At 39.5% G+C, this 14,903-nt stretch overlaps 1 protein-coding gene across 19 annotated transcripts in view; it reads right to left on the bottom strand.

Moving 5' to 3' along the window:
- The window catches only part of DOCK10 (dedicator of cytokinesis 10), a 144,943-nt gene that overhangs the window by 65,684 nt on the left and 64,356 nt on the right, over positions 1-14,903 (bottom strand). For all 19 annotated transcript variants that reach the window (XM_039556901.1, XM_039556900.1, XM_039556902.1 and 16 more), the window contains exons 4-7: positions 7,666-7,748; positions 4,920-4,992; positions 4,473-4,607; positions 4,029-4,163 (exon numbers count right to left, since the gene is read on the bottom strand). In XM_039556901.1, coding sequence (XP_039412835.1) covers positions 4,029-4,163; positions 4,473-4,607; positions 4,920-4,992; positions 7,666-7,748 — 426 coding nt within the window. The remainder of the gene's footprint in view (positions 1-4,028; positions 4,164-4,472; positions 4,608-4,919; positions 4,993-7,665; positions 7,749-14,903) is intronic.

Genomic DNA, 14,903 nt, shown 5'->3' with positions numbered 1-14,903 from the left:
GGGGATAGTGGGAACAATCTTTCCAGAAGATTGCAACAGGACAAATTCCTGCACAGTAACTATTACAATGGGTACTTCCCACGTCTACTTTTGTCTTAGATTTTAGAAACAACTTAGGGGATTTCAACAACTTTTCACAAGAGGCAAAGGTGAGGTATAATGCTGGTCAGTCATTGCAATGCTATCCTTTTCAAGCACAAAATAAGAACAAATGCCCAGTATACTGGGAATAGACTGAGTTCTGAGATCTGTTCTGTATCACCAGATTTTACCGGCAGGAGATGATGAGTCTATCAATTTGTGTCATAAGAATTAACAGGTACTTAGTTACTGAAACACCTCAATAAAATTAAACAAAGTGATGGGATGTAACATAATGTGCTTCATTTCTCAAATCTACCCAGTTAGTGAGGCACATATCTCTTAGTCTTAAGGAAGTAGTTGCATCAATTTCTCTCCTCCTTGCTTGTATCTGAGAGAACAGTAATGCATTCTATTCCCTATTGTTTCACTGAACTTTTAAAGCTGACTGACGATGGACATCAGTGCCACCATTTTGATTTCAATATTCCAGAAGATTGCCATCACTTTGTTGACAGATTTAACCTTGGAGTGATGCTGACAAATGAAAAAAAAAAAAAAAAATCCACCCCATAACTGGCCATTTCACTCCATTTTTTCTTCCTTAACAGTCTCAAATAACATGACAGTGGTCTCCTGTAGTTCCGCATACTGTAACTATTTTTCTGCACAGTCCTATATGAACAAGTTATTAAGAAGCTTCTAAGACAGATGGTGAGATGATAGTGATATTTAAGAGGAACAGAGGCAAAATCTGATAGTGATTAGCAGAGGAGGAGGAGAACCCAGGACACTGAGAAGCAAGTTCCATGAACATTTTTTTCCAGCAACAAAGATTATTTAGAAGATTCCTACCCAATCTGTTGCTAATCACTTGCTCCAATTCTTATATTACATGTCATGACCCAGATCAGGAATCACTTAAGACTGAACTACTTCTTCTGGAGCTACTTGGGTCAACAGGGTCAGACAAATCTTGGCTTTTCAAACCGACTTGGGATTGTGTGTGTGCATATATGTGTGCATGTGTGCTATTTTCTATTTCTGCTACTGGAAATTCTCTTGATAGGAAATAATTTTCCTCTGAAGTGCTCTATGAAGGTGAATATTCTTTCAGGGTTATAAATTTTAGTTCTTCAAACACAGGGTAAGAATAGGCTTGGGTTTTGCAGCAATTGGTTTGGGTGTTCACTATTTATCCTGATCCTGAAATCACTCAAATTCTCCAATCATACATTCAAGCTAATGTAAAACAAGGACTAAAATGTCATTAAAACCTGTTACATATGTATAAAATCATATAACATAAGGGCCTGACCAAGAGCTAGAAGTTGAACAAAACTATGCCAAGAATCTTAGGTAGTGGCCATTCAAAACTTTCAAAGATAGATTATTTGTAAAGTGGATTATGTACACCAGTTCATGCATAATCTACAAAGAAGAATGCTACGTTTCAATTTTACTTCAGATAAGACAAAAGCATTTAAAATTAATGCATTTCTTTTCTATTTTATATACTTCCTCTTATGACAGGGCCAAGATCTTTAAATCAGGTACTGAAACACAAAATGAATGCATTTATTGTCTATATTATGTACTGCCCCTCATAGACATGGCCAAGATCTTTAAATCAGGTACTAAAAGGCTACCAGACATTATCTAATACAGCAATACATCTTGCATGCTGAATCTTAAGAACATCAGGCAGGGCAGGAAAACTTCAATATCCACTTTTCCATCTGCACTTCAGACTTCTGGCAAGCAGATGAGATCTACAGCAAAGTCTTTGTTTTGAATCTAAGGCCAACTATTTTACCTTCCTAATCAGTTAACAGGAAAAAAAAACAAGGTACCATTTCTCAGTTTGCTCCTCTACAGAACTCCTTCCATACCTTGACTTCTTATCTTCAACACTTAATTTCAAGTTCAAAAATTTCTTCCAGAAGGAAATAATACAAGATTCAAAAAAGAGACTATGAATGAGCTATAAATGAAACATCAGGCTAAGTCTAATGCCTGGAGGGTCATTCTTCCAAAATAACAGAATTGTTTTGGAAGCACTTTTTATTTTATCTGGAGATGATTCCTCTGGGATGTTTACTACAATTTTGATATTCTATCTCTATCAAACAGGAGCTCAAAGTCATTCATAGAGACTTAAATTATTTATAGAGGTATGAAAACTCATTAAATCACAATGTACATATCACATTTTTTCACTAAAAATTCAGTTTTACCCAACTCTTTCTCCACATCCTCAGGTCTCCCTGTTTATGGCAACTCTAAGCCAGGTTTTGTTTTTGAGCCCTATGATTCCAAGTCCATCACAGACTTTGGCAGCTGATGATATTCACCCTAGTACCCCTTTGGCTAAGAATCTAACTTCTTGCAAGTGAAGATAGCTCAAATTTGTGAATCCCATACTAAACATCAATCAAAGAACAATCACAGAAACTTGTATCTGGGGACAGGCAAGAGGAGAACCCACCGGTCAACCAGTTTAGGACAATTTGAAGGAACACTGTAGATTTAGAAAGCAGTTGTCAAAAGCTCAGGGGGAGGAGGATTTCAAAGCTTTCTTGAGTTTTTTTTGTCAGAAGTTAGTGAAAAAGGGCAGAAAACTTGCAGTCAAGGCATTTCTGTTATCCTGGAGTGTCATGAGAAACAACACAGCAGAATGGACGCCCCTGGGATACCATTAAATGTGTACATAACAACACCCTACAGGGCTGGACTGGAGCTCTGGCTGAGACCCACCTTACAAGCAACACTTGCTGCCACCAGGCAGGAGCAAGCAGCAATTTCTAAACAGGATTTCTCTGTAAGAATCTCCTCTACAGCTTCTGCTACACTTCCAAGCTACCTGTGAGGGTCTTTCAAGCCAATGGATTGACACTGGCAAATATCCCTGTCCTACATGCTTCTCTCCACCCTGTTCTACACCTGTTTGAAAAAAGAGACACCCTTCTGAACAGCACAGGGGAAATGGCCATTGCCCACAGAGCTGGGGACTGTCAGCAAATACTTGTTCCCAGAGTGAATCACTGGGAACTGATTATTTTTCTTGCTCCAAAGGGTTTTAGAGGTGAAGGAGAGACATCACAACCAAGAAAACCTTTTGTTTATCAGGGGTCTTCCCTTGTGTTACCTGAAAGATTTCTTTCAAAGCAACTCTCAAATCAGCCTGCCTGGCACTGTTACCAACCTTTACTGGTTAAGTAAAGTATGGATTAAATAAAAGGCATTTCCTTCTTTAGTGACACAATGGGCTAGGTCAGTCAATAGTCACATACCATTCAAGGTAACATCTTCTTTAGAATGAAACAAAAGCAAAAAGAGAAATATATTAATAGAATGAGAGGACAGGAAGAAGAAGATGGAGGGAAAAAGCTAATGACACTGTCTTAGGGGAACAGTAGGGAAAAAAAAGGTTAGTTTAGACATTTCTGGCAAACAAACAATAAGGTTCTGTCCTACTTGATGCCATTAAGATTCTCTATCATCTCTAAAAGTGATGACCCTCAAGGAGGCTCAGGATACACAATTAATTTAACACTTGCCCAACAGGTGATGCTTTTTAACCTGAATCTCTTTACCCCACAACAAGCAAGCATGCTCTTTGTAAGCATGAGGTAAAATCTGACATCTCAGAAAATAATTTCAGTGAAACACTCCCCCCCCCCCGCACAAACATTTCACAATATTTTTTTATCATGTTTGCCATGGACAAAGAGTGTGTGCATGGTCTGCTACCATAATTCAGCTGTAGTTTTTCGTAACTTGTCAGTCTGAGCATTTGCACCAATTTAAAGAGCAAAACCACTGATGCTTTCATTTCCTGAAACTGCTAATGAGACCATTATTCTGTTAATGAACGTGTTCTTCCACTTGCCTTTTAAAATGCATCCTACACCCAAACCACTACAATGAAATAAACTGGAACTTACCTGTACAACTCCCGTACAAGAATCCAAAAAAATACATCCCTTTGGCTCCTTTGATATTTTTTCATCCTTATAAAAATTCATAATATACGAGTTATCCGACAACTGTGTCAGCTGGAAGTAGCGCTTTTTGAATGACTGAAATGGTGGGAAACAAGAAGCATGAAAATTGTTGTACTGCAAATTATTGTCACTGATACTTTATTCACAAGGTTTAAATAACAGGTAACTCCTGACTGCACTTCAATCACACTATTTTGCAGACAACTGAAATATGCTGTGAAACTCAGTGCTGCTGAAAGCTGCTGAGCCCCAATATTTTTTATCATTTAAAGCAATGTAATCAAACCTGAGATATAAACAGCTAAATGACAATGGCAGAAAGTGTGCCTCTTTGGGGAATATAAATCCAAAAGGAATAAAGAGAGAATAATGTTGTTTCCTTACCCGAACAGTAATGCTATTGTTTACAGTGCTGTTGAAATTCCCTTTATAAAGCCATCCAGACTTGTAAACTCCTGCTGCTAATCCTCCTCCTCCTCCTCCACCACCACCTTTTGAAGATGAGTGGGATGTTGTGTCCTATATGGAAGACATGGTTAATATTGCATGGACCTGTTTTCTGAATTCCAAGATGAAAAAAACCTGCAATGTGTGAATATCTACTTAATAATCACCTTTTCATTCCTTTTAAAATAAGATATTATTAATAGCCCTCCCATACACAGGATGACATGAGACAAAGCTGTTCCACTAATTTCAGAGCTATTAAAAATATGAAATACTTTATAGGAGATAATGACCTTCCATTATCATTCTTTATTTGATATTAAAGCAATAAATAACTTCCCCAGCGGAAAAAAACCCAACCCACACCAAAACCAGAATACATACTTCATCCTTATCCACATCTTCATGATCGATTTCAAAGGAATGTGATGGCAGTTTCTCTGGTCTACATTCACTTCTGGGAGGGGGGGAAAAAAAGTATTTATTTATTTATCTATTTGTTTATTTATTAAAAACAAATCATGTACCGGCTATTTCAGGGAGGTAACCATCCCGAGCCTCCATGGCAATGTCAGTACACCTTTTGCTATATCCTATTGTTTCCTTTAAAATCACTACACTTTTAAAATACTTTTTTCCTAAGCCACATGTATCTTTATTTTTCCCAAGACTATGAAGCTCTAACAGTTCTATACAAATGATGAAATACCAGTTCTTGTTCTCTTTGCTGCTCTTTCATGACAAAATTTTGCTAATGACTCTTTCTGTTCCCAGACAGACTGTCAGCACAGCACACACTAAGCAATCCCTAGTCTCTCACCCTTCTACTTGCCCATGAAGCAAGAACACAACACCACAAAGCATAAAACATGGTGTAAAAGAGGTAGTGAGAGCTCACAGAGAGGAATTTAAGGAGTAAGAAAGCGCTGAGAAAAACCTCCAAGGAGGAACACACTCAGAGAAAAACTAAAGCAATTGCTAAATATTTTGGTCCTGTCATGCACATGGTGCTGAGCTCTGCCCTGGTGCCACAGCACTGCTGCAGTGGGCACGTTGAGTACTCACTGCCTGCCCCAGGTGCTCAGCATCACACTGCAACTGCTTTCCAAACAGAAAGGGTCAGGATTCAGAAAGAGTAACTCAGAGAAAAATCTTCTACACTATGCAGCCATGTTGTACAACTGAGTGACCCAGCACAGCATGGCCTCAAGCACAACCAAGCATGAAGACCTTCAGTACTGCTGAAAGCTGCTGAGCCCCAATATTTATATTTCTATATGGAAAAGGCCACAGGGAAGTTCAGCACACCCTCAGTGAATGGAATTACTTTAGCCACAGTTAGATCTGGCATTGTAAATGATATTCCTTTCCCACGATGTAAAGCTAAACACTTAACACTCATCTAGTATTCCCCAATACAATGACTTTCTATAAAGGGATTGATATAAGAACATGCTCAGATTTCTGAAAGTACAACAGCAGATCTCTTCAAACAAAAACCGGTAAAAACTGGGCATCCAGAGCTATCAAAAGTGAGACACAGTAAAATGACAAAGACATATCAGGCCACTTTATCTTTCTTGAAAAGATTTAGTCTCAAACACCAAACTTCATAACATGCATGTGCAAATTAAGGTTGAAGAGGCTGGAAACAATATGAAATGAGGTAGACCTTGAACCAGATCTGTTAAAGGTATGTTAAGCTCAAAAGCCATGGCAGCTTTCAGCAAACAAAATGCAGACAACTCCTGCTATAATTTTGCATCTAAAATTTCAACCAGTGTGGCACCCATAACATTCCTAAGAGACACAAGATCTTGTGTCAGTGTAATCCTCAGTACAATGCATGTGGTTGGGGGGGGGGGGAAGTAAGATGCAAGACACGAGCATGAACCCATGAAAGCAAATCCCATTAAGCACCACACTAAAATATCCTTCGCAGAAGAGGATGTATGTAATCAGCTAAAATGTACTTTTGTGCACAGTAATTCACCCACATCTGTCCAATGCATATTTCATAAGAGTGAAGACATTTAAGGTTAAATGGAAAACTGCTGTGCTACAAACATTTTTCTTGAGCACTAAATGCATTAATTTTCTAAACCAATCAGCAGGCTGGGTACTTAAGAAAGGGTATGTTTATAATCTCTGATTAGCAAAACTGCTCTTAATGGCTTTTTGTACTACCATGTACTCTGTTCATAAAAATACCAACATACAAGAGCAAATGCAGGTCTAAGGGAAGGTTTGCAGTGCAAAACCCTCTGAACACAGCATCTAACTGGGCCATAAGACTCAGTTTATCAGTTCCTGAAGCAATGAAGTTAGTACTAGTTTCCATCCAACCCAAGCCTGGAGCACGCATCCATTTCTTCATTATGTGCAGGTAAAAACCTTTTTCATCCAGTATTGTAATTTTAATGACTCAAATTCCAGGAAAGGAGGCAGTAACAGCTCATTCTGGCACTTAGTGATTTTGTTAACTACCCTCTAAAGCCTTCCTCAGGGGCAGGACACAAACCTTCCAGAAACAAGAGCATGAGTAGGAACTCACACATGTAGGAATGAGCACCAGAGTCTTAACTTCTTTCCACTCAAGTCAAGGAACTTATTCCTGCCCCTCCCAGAACTTCTACAGCAATTTTCATGCCCCCAAGCACAGGAAGGATGCCCCTTACCCTGACACCAGCACATCTCTGTAGCCTTGTACCATCAGTGCACCCAGTTCTCCTGTACAAGGCAGCTACAAAGCACTGAAATCCTTCTTTCTGTTACACAGGGTAACTAAAAGGAGAATTAATCCCAGTGAAAGGTGAGTGACATTTATGCATTATTAAGGAAAATGAAAAGCCACCTCCCCTGTATCAACTGTGCTTTGAATACGCAAATACGCTTGTAAGGATTTGAATCAGCACTAACGGAGTTTGTTGATACCAGTGAATTCTGCAGAGTCTTGAACTTTTCTGAAGGACCTTTGCTTCCCCTTTTTAAAAATGCAAGACACTAAAAATATGGTAAAACAAGCACAGCATAGAAGACAAAGGAAAGTGCAAATATGGACAAAGCTTAGCAAATGACACAAGCCTAAAGGGAAAAAATAATAAAAAGGAGAACTTATGTGAGTTCTTACTGTGGTAAGTGTCGAAAATCTTCTGAATAGGGTTCATATTTGTAGTTCACAACATGCCAGTGGGAACTGTAGTATTTACAAGCCTAATCAGAAGAAACACAAACAACAACAATAGAATTACTACAAATGTTTAGACTCAAGAAGGCTAGAGAACTGATAAAGTTCTGAGGCAGCCCACATGCTAGAGAACATATTCTTCTCTTTTAGAGCTGGGTGCACAGTTCTTAAAGGAAAGCCACAGTCATATATTTCCATATTTTGAAGCACAATTTCCCTTTAAAATCAAATGCACTGAATCACACAAGATGGAGGAAGGAGCTGATAGCAATTTAACATGCTTTACTGATTCTCATCTGCTTTCTAGGAAGCATCATTAAATTATATAGTTGCTGCTTCAAAAGACATGATCTAGTTTAGGCCTGACTTCCTCCATGGACATTGATTATACAGTTTTTGTTTGCATCTTGTTTCATTACCTAAGCCTTCCACTCTAAATACATTTGCTTTATTCTTTTTACTCCCCCTTGTTGCAGCACAAGCCCTCTACTTCTTATTCTGCCCTTAAGGATTGATCTGTAACCTCTCAATAACATTCAGGAATATATTAACAGGACTATAATTTTTCACCAGTCTCATTTTCCCTTCCACACTGAATTTGCTCAGTCACGTCATCATGTACTTTCCGCTATCTAAAATTTTTCTTGCTGGTTTTGCATTCGCCTTTGGAAAGTGTTCTTAATACATCAATCTCCCTTAAATAAGGAAGCCAGACCTGAACTATACAGAAGGGCTTGGCTGTGCTGTCAAGTAGAGCAGAATATCTGTACAATTTATTTGATGCAGAACTTTTAGGTATGCAGTTAAACCCAACATGACATTTTGAAAGGCAACAAGATGCATGAAATACGTAGTTATTGCTAAGGTACACACCTACAAGAAAAATGACACCATGTCAGAATTCCCAGTGATTCTTTATACAGTGTATAAATTGCAAACTGATATTTGTACAGTATGCTGAAGATTTTACCCCAGTGTTGTATTATTTTCTCCCCACACTCCACCATAAAATTTGCACCAGCCCACCTGAGATGGAAAGGAAGGAAGAGAGGAATCAAGCCTAGAACCCAACAGTAGAAGTTGCTGCCCAAGGAGGAAAAGCAGGCATATCAGGAAGGAAAAGGGTGGAGAAAGAAGCAGCAACACTGAAAGAAATCTGAGGTGGGAACAGTGAAGACAGTCTCACAGAAAGGCATGAGACTCCAGAAGTCAAACAGAATGGAATAAAGGATATATCAAAGGTATCTAAATACCAAAAGCTATGCAGAGAAAGTAGAAAGAAAGAGAATAAAGGGACAATTATAAATTACTATAAAAAGGTTGACTGCTTCAACTGGGAGTATTCCCTCTCTTCACTCCTGCCTCTTCTGGAGTGCCCACGGGAGTCATTGCTTGCACAGTGGTCTCTGCCTCAGAGGGACAGAGGGGATTATCAGGCTGCTGGAGCAAACCTGAGATGGGCTGACAACTTAACGGTGGTGCTGTCTAAATTACTCAGCACTGACTTAGCAGACCACTTTTTAAAAATCTTGGGCAAAATATGCAGAGTATGTAGCCATAAATTATTTTAGGAAGTCATCTTTGTATCCAGAGTCTTCTGTGACAGCTTTATTTGGTTTAGAGTGTGGAAAAGGTGGCAAGGAAGTAGGTGCACATTTATAGGCACTTCTCTCCCTGGCAGTTCAGCACAACCAAAGGCAGTAAACACATTCCATGTGGATCCAGTATTTACCTTCTCATCTGACACAAGACCTCATTATCTTACAGGATGCAGAATAAAGTGTGACCATTAGACGTATAATGACATATTCTCCAGGAATGAAGATAATATTGTAGCATTATAACTGACTCTCTCTGCACTTGGCAGGGTCAGGCCCAAAGGTACCCCTGACAACCATGTTCCTACACCTCTGTCTGCACTTGGCCTTTGACTACAGATATGATAGATAAAACCAGCCACTAAATCCCAACTGTTCTATGTTGCTTCATAAAACAACTTTATTGCTCCTGTGCTTGTGTTAAAACTATGTGATAGTAGCATGGGCCATAAGAATACTTTTACAAGGGTAACATATACTCTGTTCTACATAAGCCAATGAAAAGCTCATAGAGCATTGTGAGGGCGAGCACAGAATCTCCAATTCACACATCACTCCCCTTTTCCTTGACAAATGTAAACCAAGTGAACCTTCTACAGAAAGGACCACTTTTCCCCTGTGGTACTTTCATTACTAAGTATTTTACTTAACAGATACAATTAAAGCCCACAGAGAACTCTCAGTGTGGACTTTTATTGCAAACATTATAGGCTAGTGTGTTCAAAAAAGCAGTTGTGAATAACATATAGAGCAGGCCACAGTATTTTATCCTGCAACTATAAAGGTTTATTGTGCTCCTCCAAGAAAAAGCTAATCAAAATAAAAATCAAAGGGGACAAAGCAGCACATTCAAGTATCACTCAGTAAATTCACAAAAGACAAGCCAACCCAATGCAACAGCTACCAATGTTCTTGAACTAGCTCGCTGTGGGGAAACTAGATCTCACTAAAAAGTAACACCAAAAAAAGGGTACAGATTTTCTCTTCAGAATATCCCAACTAAAAATTAAATACTTCTGCTAACCATACTGACTTAGAATTATTTTTTAAAATTGAAAATCATTATTGGAAATTAAGTTTTAGCAATGAGGAAAAATACCTGCAAACCTGATTTGATGAACAAGAAAAATCTTTCTAGAGGCAGAGATTTTATGAAGAGGCCAGAGCTGGCTACTACTGTTCCTGACAAAGAACAGACCCACCAATGCAGGGGCTGTTGAGCTCAAGTGAACTGTGGGGGAGGAAAAATATAGACGGAGAAATGGAAGCTTTGGGATGTGGGAGGGTTGGCACATGCTTGCATGAACTTTCTCCTGCTCTGTTAACCAGGCAGGCAGCACAGCCCACTCCCAGGGACTCTATCAAACTCAGGTATTTTTTTTGGTTTGTTTGTTTTGGTTTTTTTGTTTGTTTTTCGGTTTTGTCCAGATGGCCTAATTTTATCTTATAGAGACAGACAATCCTGCAGGCTTTTTCTACCTGTAACTTCTTATCTCTGGCTCTGGTGATGACAGCATGATGGCTACCACTGTGAAAAAGACACTTAAAAAAGATTTACCCAGCAATGGAAAGGAACCTATTGGAGGAAAAAAACCAAACCAAACCAGAAAAAAGGGGAAAGTGAGGGAAACATAAATAAAACAAACAACTTCCCTGCTTATATCCTTAGACAGCACTAGTATGTGGTCTTCAGAAAAAAAGATGCGCATATGATAAAAGTCATTCATGGAACAACTGGGCTCCTTGCAAAGGAACTGCAAGCACAGAGCAACTCTGGCCCCTCACTCACCCTGGCAGAGTGGCTGTTCCTGAGGTGGAACAGGGCAGGGCAAGCCCATGCAAGAGCTTGGAAACAGAAAGCAAAGACGTTCTGGAGCTGGATGTGGCCACAATGCTAGAAAGGAAGCTGCAGAGGTGGTTCTGTGCTCTGCCCCATGACGTGCACAGCCCTGCTCACAGAGCCTTCCCTCCCTACTCTGACCTCAGCTGCAACAACTAAAGGAAGGAAGTGTGCAGGGATCTGGGGAGGTGGAAGGTGCTGTGATCACCCTGGGTGGAAATCCAGCCCTCCACCCAGGCCTGCCCCAGACTGCTCATATCCGCAATGAGCATGGCAGCAGCACGAGTGGCTGCTGCCAACCTGCACCTTCATTTTGGGGCTCTCAAAACTGTTCCCAAAATAACAGTTCACACTTATAGTAAAGTCCAGCGACACAGCCAAGTAACAAGCCAAAACACTGAAACACACTATTATTTTAAAGCATCAAACATTTTTAACAGGTATTTACCTTCTGTGCTATCGAAAGACTCACTACCCTTTAATAATCTATGTCTAGCCCTGAGCCTACAGCTCTTTCAAGCACTGAAAAAGCTTAGATTTTGAAGATGGGGAAATTTACACTGTGATGCGCAATAACAAAACTTTCTGGGTGTCACTGTCAACAGGAGTTCCCATTTTAGTCTGATTTTGAAAGAGGTAAGAACAACGCAGATTAGCCTGCAAATCAAAAAGCCTCAGAAATCAACTCTGTAGACACATAACCACTTTGAGAAGTTGTACAGGAGGCTGTTGCTTTTTCACATTGTGATTAATAAAACTCATGTTTCATAATTACTTACAGATCCTGTACACCCAACCAGCAAAATCTCAAATAAAAACTCCCCCAAATGAGTGGCAAGAGCTTTGCAAGCTTACTACAAGTGACAGCTCCCTGTTGTGTATCCAGAAAACCTCCACAGGGAAGTTCAGAGACACTCACATGAACACTGTATTATCATAGACAAAGTTAACTACAAATTAACGACATCATTCATCAAATGAAATTTCAATATTCCTACACTGTTATTTCATTTTGATGTGTTTTTCACCCAGGAAGCTCACTCCTTCTGCCCTTGCACAGCTCCTGCACCTCCTCATTCATGCAGCCCGCCCCTCTGCAAACACATTTCCAAAAAACTTATCCAGGTAGCACCTTTTTACCTTTTTTTTTTTTTTTTTTGGAAGGATCACCTGGCTTAAACTCATTTCATAAAGGAGAGCTGACAGCTAATATTTATTTACGTTCTGCATTTTTTTCACATCTACCTAGGATTTACTTCCTACAGATAATTCCTACACACACACAAACAGCATTTATTTGTGTGCACATACCTGCATTCTTCCTGAAAATACTGACTCGATGCAAACCAATAAATTATGTTGATGAAATATGTTGCAATTAGATAGTTTAAGTTCCTCAAATGAAATATAACTTTGAATAGCAAGTGCACTATCCCCTTGTATTTTCAAATGAAATGTGGGGAAAATTCCAAGAATTCCCATTTGTTCTGAAAATTCAGGATACAGACTTAGGAAAGGTGATATTAGGAATGTTTTTACTGTCTAAAAGGAAGAATTTTATTTCATGTCTTATGAAGTGAATGTTTCTATTTGCCAAAATTATGGACCATGAGGACAATGCTGACTGGCATAAATGCAGCAGACATGCAGCAGACCCTGTGAGGAGAGAGAAAATTCAGAATTTGGAAGGAAACAGCACGATAAAGGAAGTCAGGAATACTTAAAACAACAAACCACTGAAGACAATTTTATTCTGGCTTTAAAAGTTCCTGGAAACTTCTCATTTCTAACTAATTTAGTTCCTCAGGCTGATCCTGCCTAAGAAAAGTTAAAGTGGAAAAATCCATAAGGAAAACATCCTAATACAACTAGAGGTATAGGAATAACCAATTCACAAAGTATTAACTTTAAAATATAGCTAATACTTAGGTATAAATTAATAAAGAGACTCAGGTATTAATCATAAAATGTAAACGATCTATTCTCTTTGCAGGCAAAAAATACTTTTTAAGGGACTATTTATTTATTTGTCACCTTAGTTTTATTTTGTTTTAGATTTTCATTTTACAGTTTCAGAAAAACACAGATGGTCAGACATCTTTTTTAAAGGCAATTCTTCTGCCTCACCCACTACCCTAACATTTCAATATCACGAACAGGGAAAGTTTTGCATTCCTGAGGGATACAAAGCAGTATTACGAGAACTGAATGGACGAATAGAGGCACAAACCTTCCACTACAGGTGGACCACATCAAATGCCATCGATACTGAAAGCATTTCTCAGCAACATCAGCCTCATCGTTCTTCATCTGGCTTGTCAGCTCTTTTGGATCCATAAACCAATATTGTCCAGGCAACTGAGTCCTCCTGGTGTGCTTGAGGAAGGGAAACTTGATCAAGTCCCCAGGCTGCCTTTGTATGGATTTTGGTAAGGGCTGGGGAAAAAAATCCCCTCATCCTTGAAGGGCTATAGCAATGAAAGAGCTCGAGGTGGAAGAAAAGCTTTCCTATAGTCACCAGAGGGAAAGCCAGGAAGAAACAGCCAGGATTTTAAGGGATTATCACAGATTTCTGACAATCCTTTACAAATGACCTCATCTTGTAGACAAGACCATCTGAACACCACCAAGCAGCCAGAAGAATGAGACAAGAGATAATAGATCTGAGGTCTTGAAACGGTTTCAGTACCATGTCCTCACACTGCATCACATGGAGGAAATTAGTTTCACCTCCAAGATCAGACCCTTCTTTTGAAGTTCAACAACTTGCTCCATGTCTTTGTCTCACCTTGCTAAAGTACTGAGATAGTGAACAGTCAGAGACAGCTGATACCAAAATGGCTTCAGCAGGATGAGCTGTACATTCCCCAGAGTCTCATCAGGAATTAGGCATTTGATCCTGGCTTGCCATAAGTCCAGGTGACCAACAGTCAGTCAAGTGTGCACAAGGTGGACACCTTCACTGTTCATACAGTTCAATACATCATGCTGTATTTGAAGAAAGACTCCTTCAGCAAGTGAAGTGTTGGCTTTTCCACAGTTCCAAGAGAGAAGTGAAGGTCACCAATCCCACTCCTGCACATCTATCCAGAAGTGACCTACACCTACCTGGAACACAACAGAGATGTATACTGCTAGGGCAGTACACATCTCTGCAATTGCTGCAGGGGACTACAATCACAGATCTTCACAGAACCCCATGCTCAGTTTCACCTAATTTTGGACTAGAAACCATCCTCTCCATGGGGTTTAATTTATTGTGTGTGTATATATATGTATGTGTGTATATATATGTATGTGTGTAGATATATATATATATATATACACACACACACACAGTTTTTGGCTTTGTGGCAAATTGGAACACATGCATTACTACTTTAAAACAGGGTCTTTACCCTGCCACTATTCCATGCACAGGCTTAGTAATACCGGTTTTTTCCACTGCTTTGCTCCTCTCTCCCCCTCCTCTTGGCTCACTGGTACTGCAGAGAAAGCTAATAGATGTACTCAGTATGTGTTTTACAAGGTGGCTGTTAGCATCCCCTTGGCGTGCTCAGCTGTAACGATTCCCAGGAACTGTGCACCGTGTTCCATTTTTAGACCCACCACTTTCTCTGTAAAGCCATGAGCACAGTGCTGGCCTTGCAACTTGTGGAACTTTAAAATAAAAAGCAGACCCCAAAGTGCTGAAAGGCAGTGAGACTTCTGGGAAGGTAGATAACTCCACAAGCTGTTATCTT

Source organism: Corvus cornix, chromosome 9 (assembly GCF_000738735.6).
Source record: "Corvus cornix cornix isolate S_Up_H32 chromosome 9, ASM73873v5, whole genome shotgun sequence".
NCBI lineage: Eukaryota > Metazoa > Chordata > Aves > Passeriformes > Corvidae > Corvus > Corvus cornix.
This window is presented reverse-complemented; position numbering and strand designations above follow the sequence as displayed.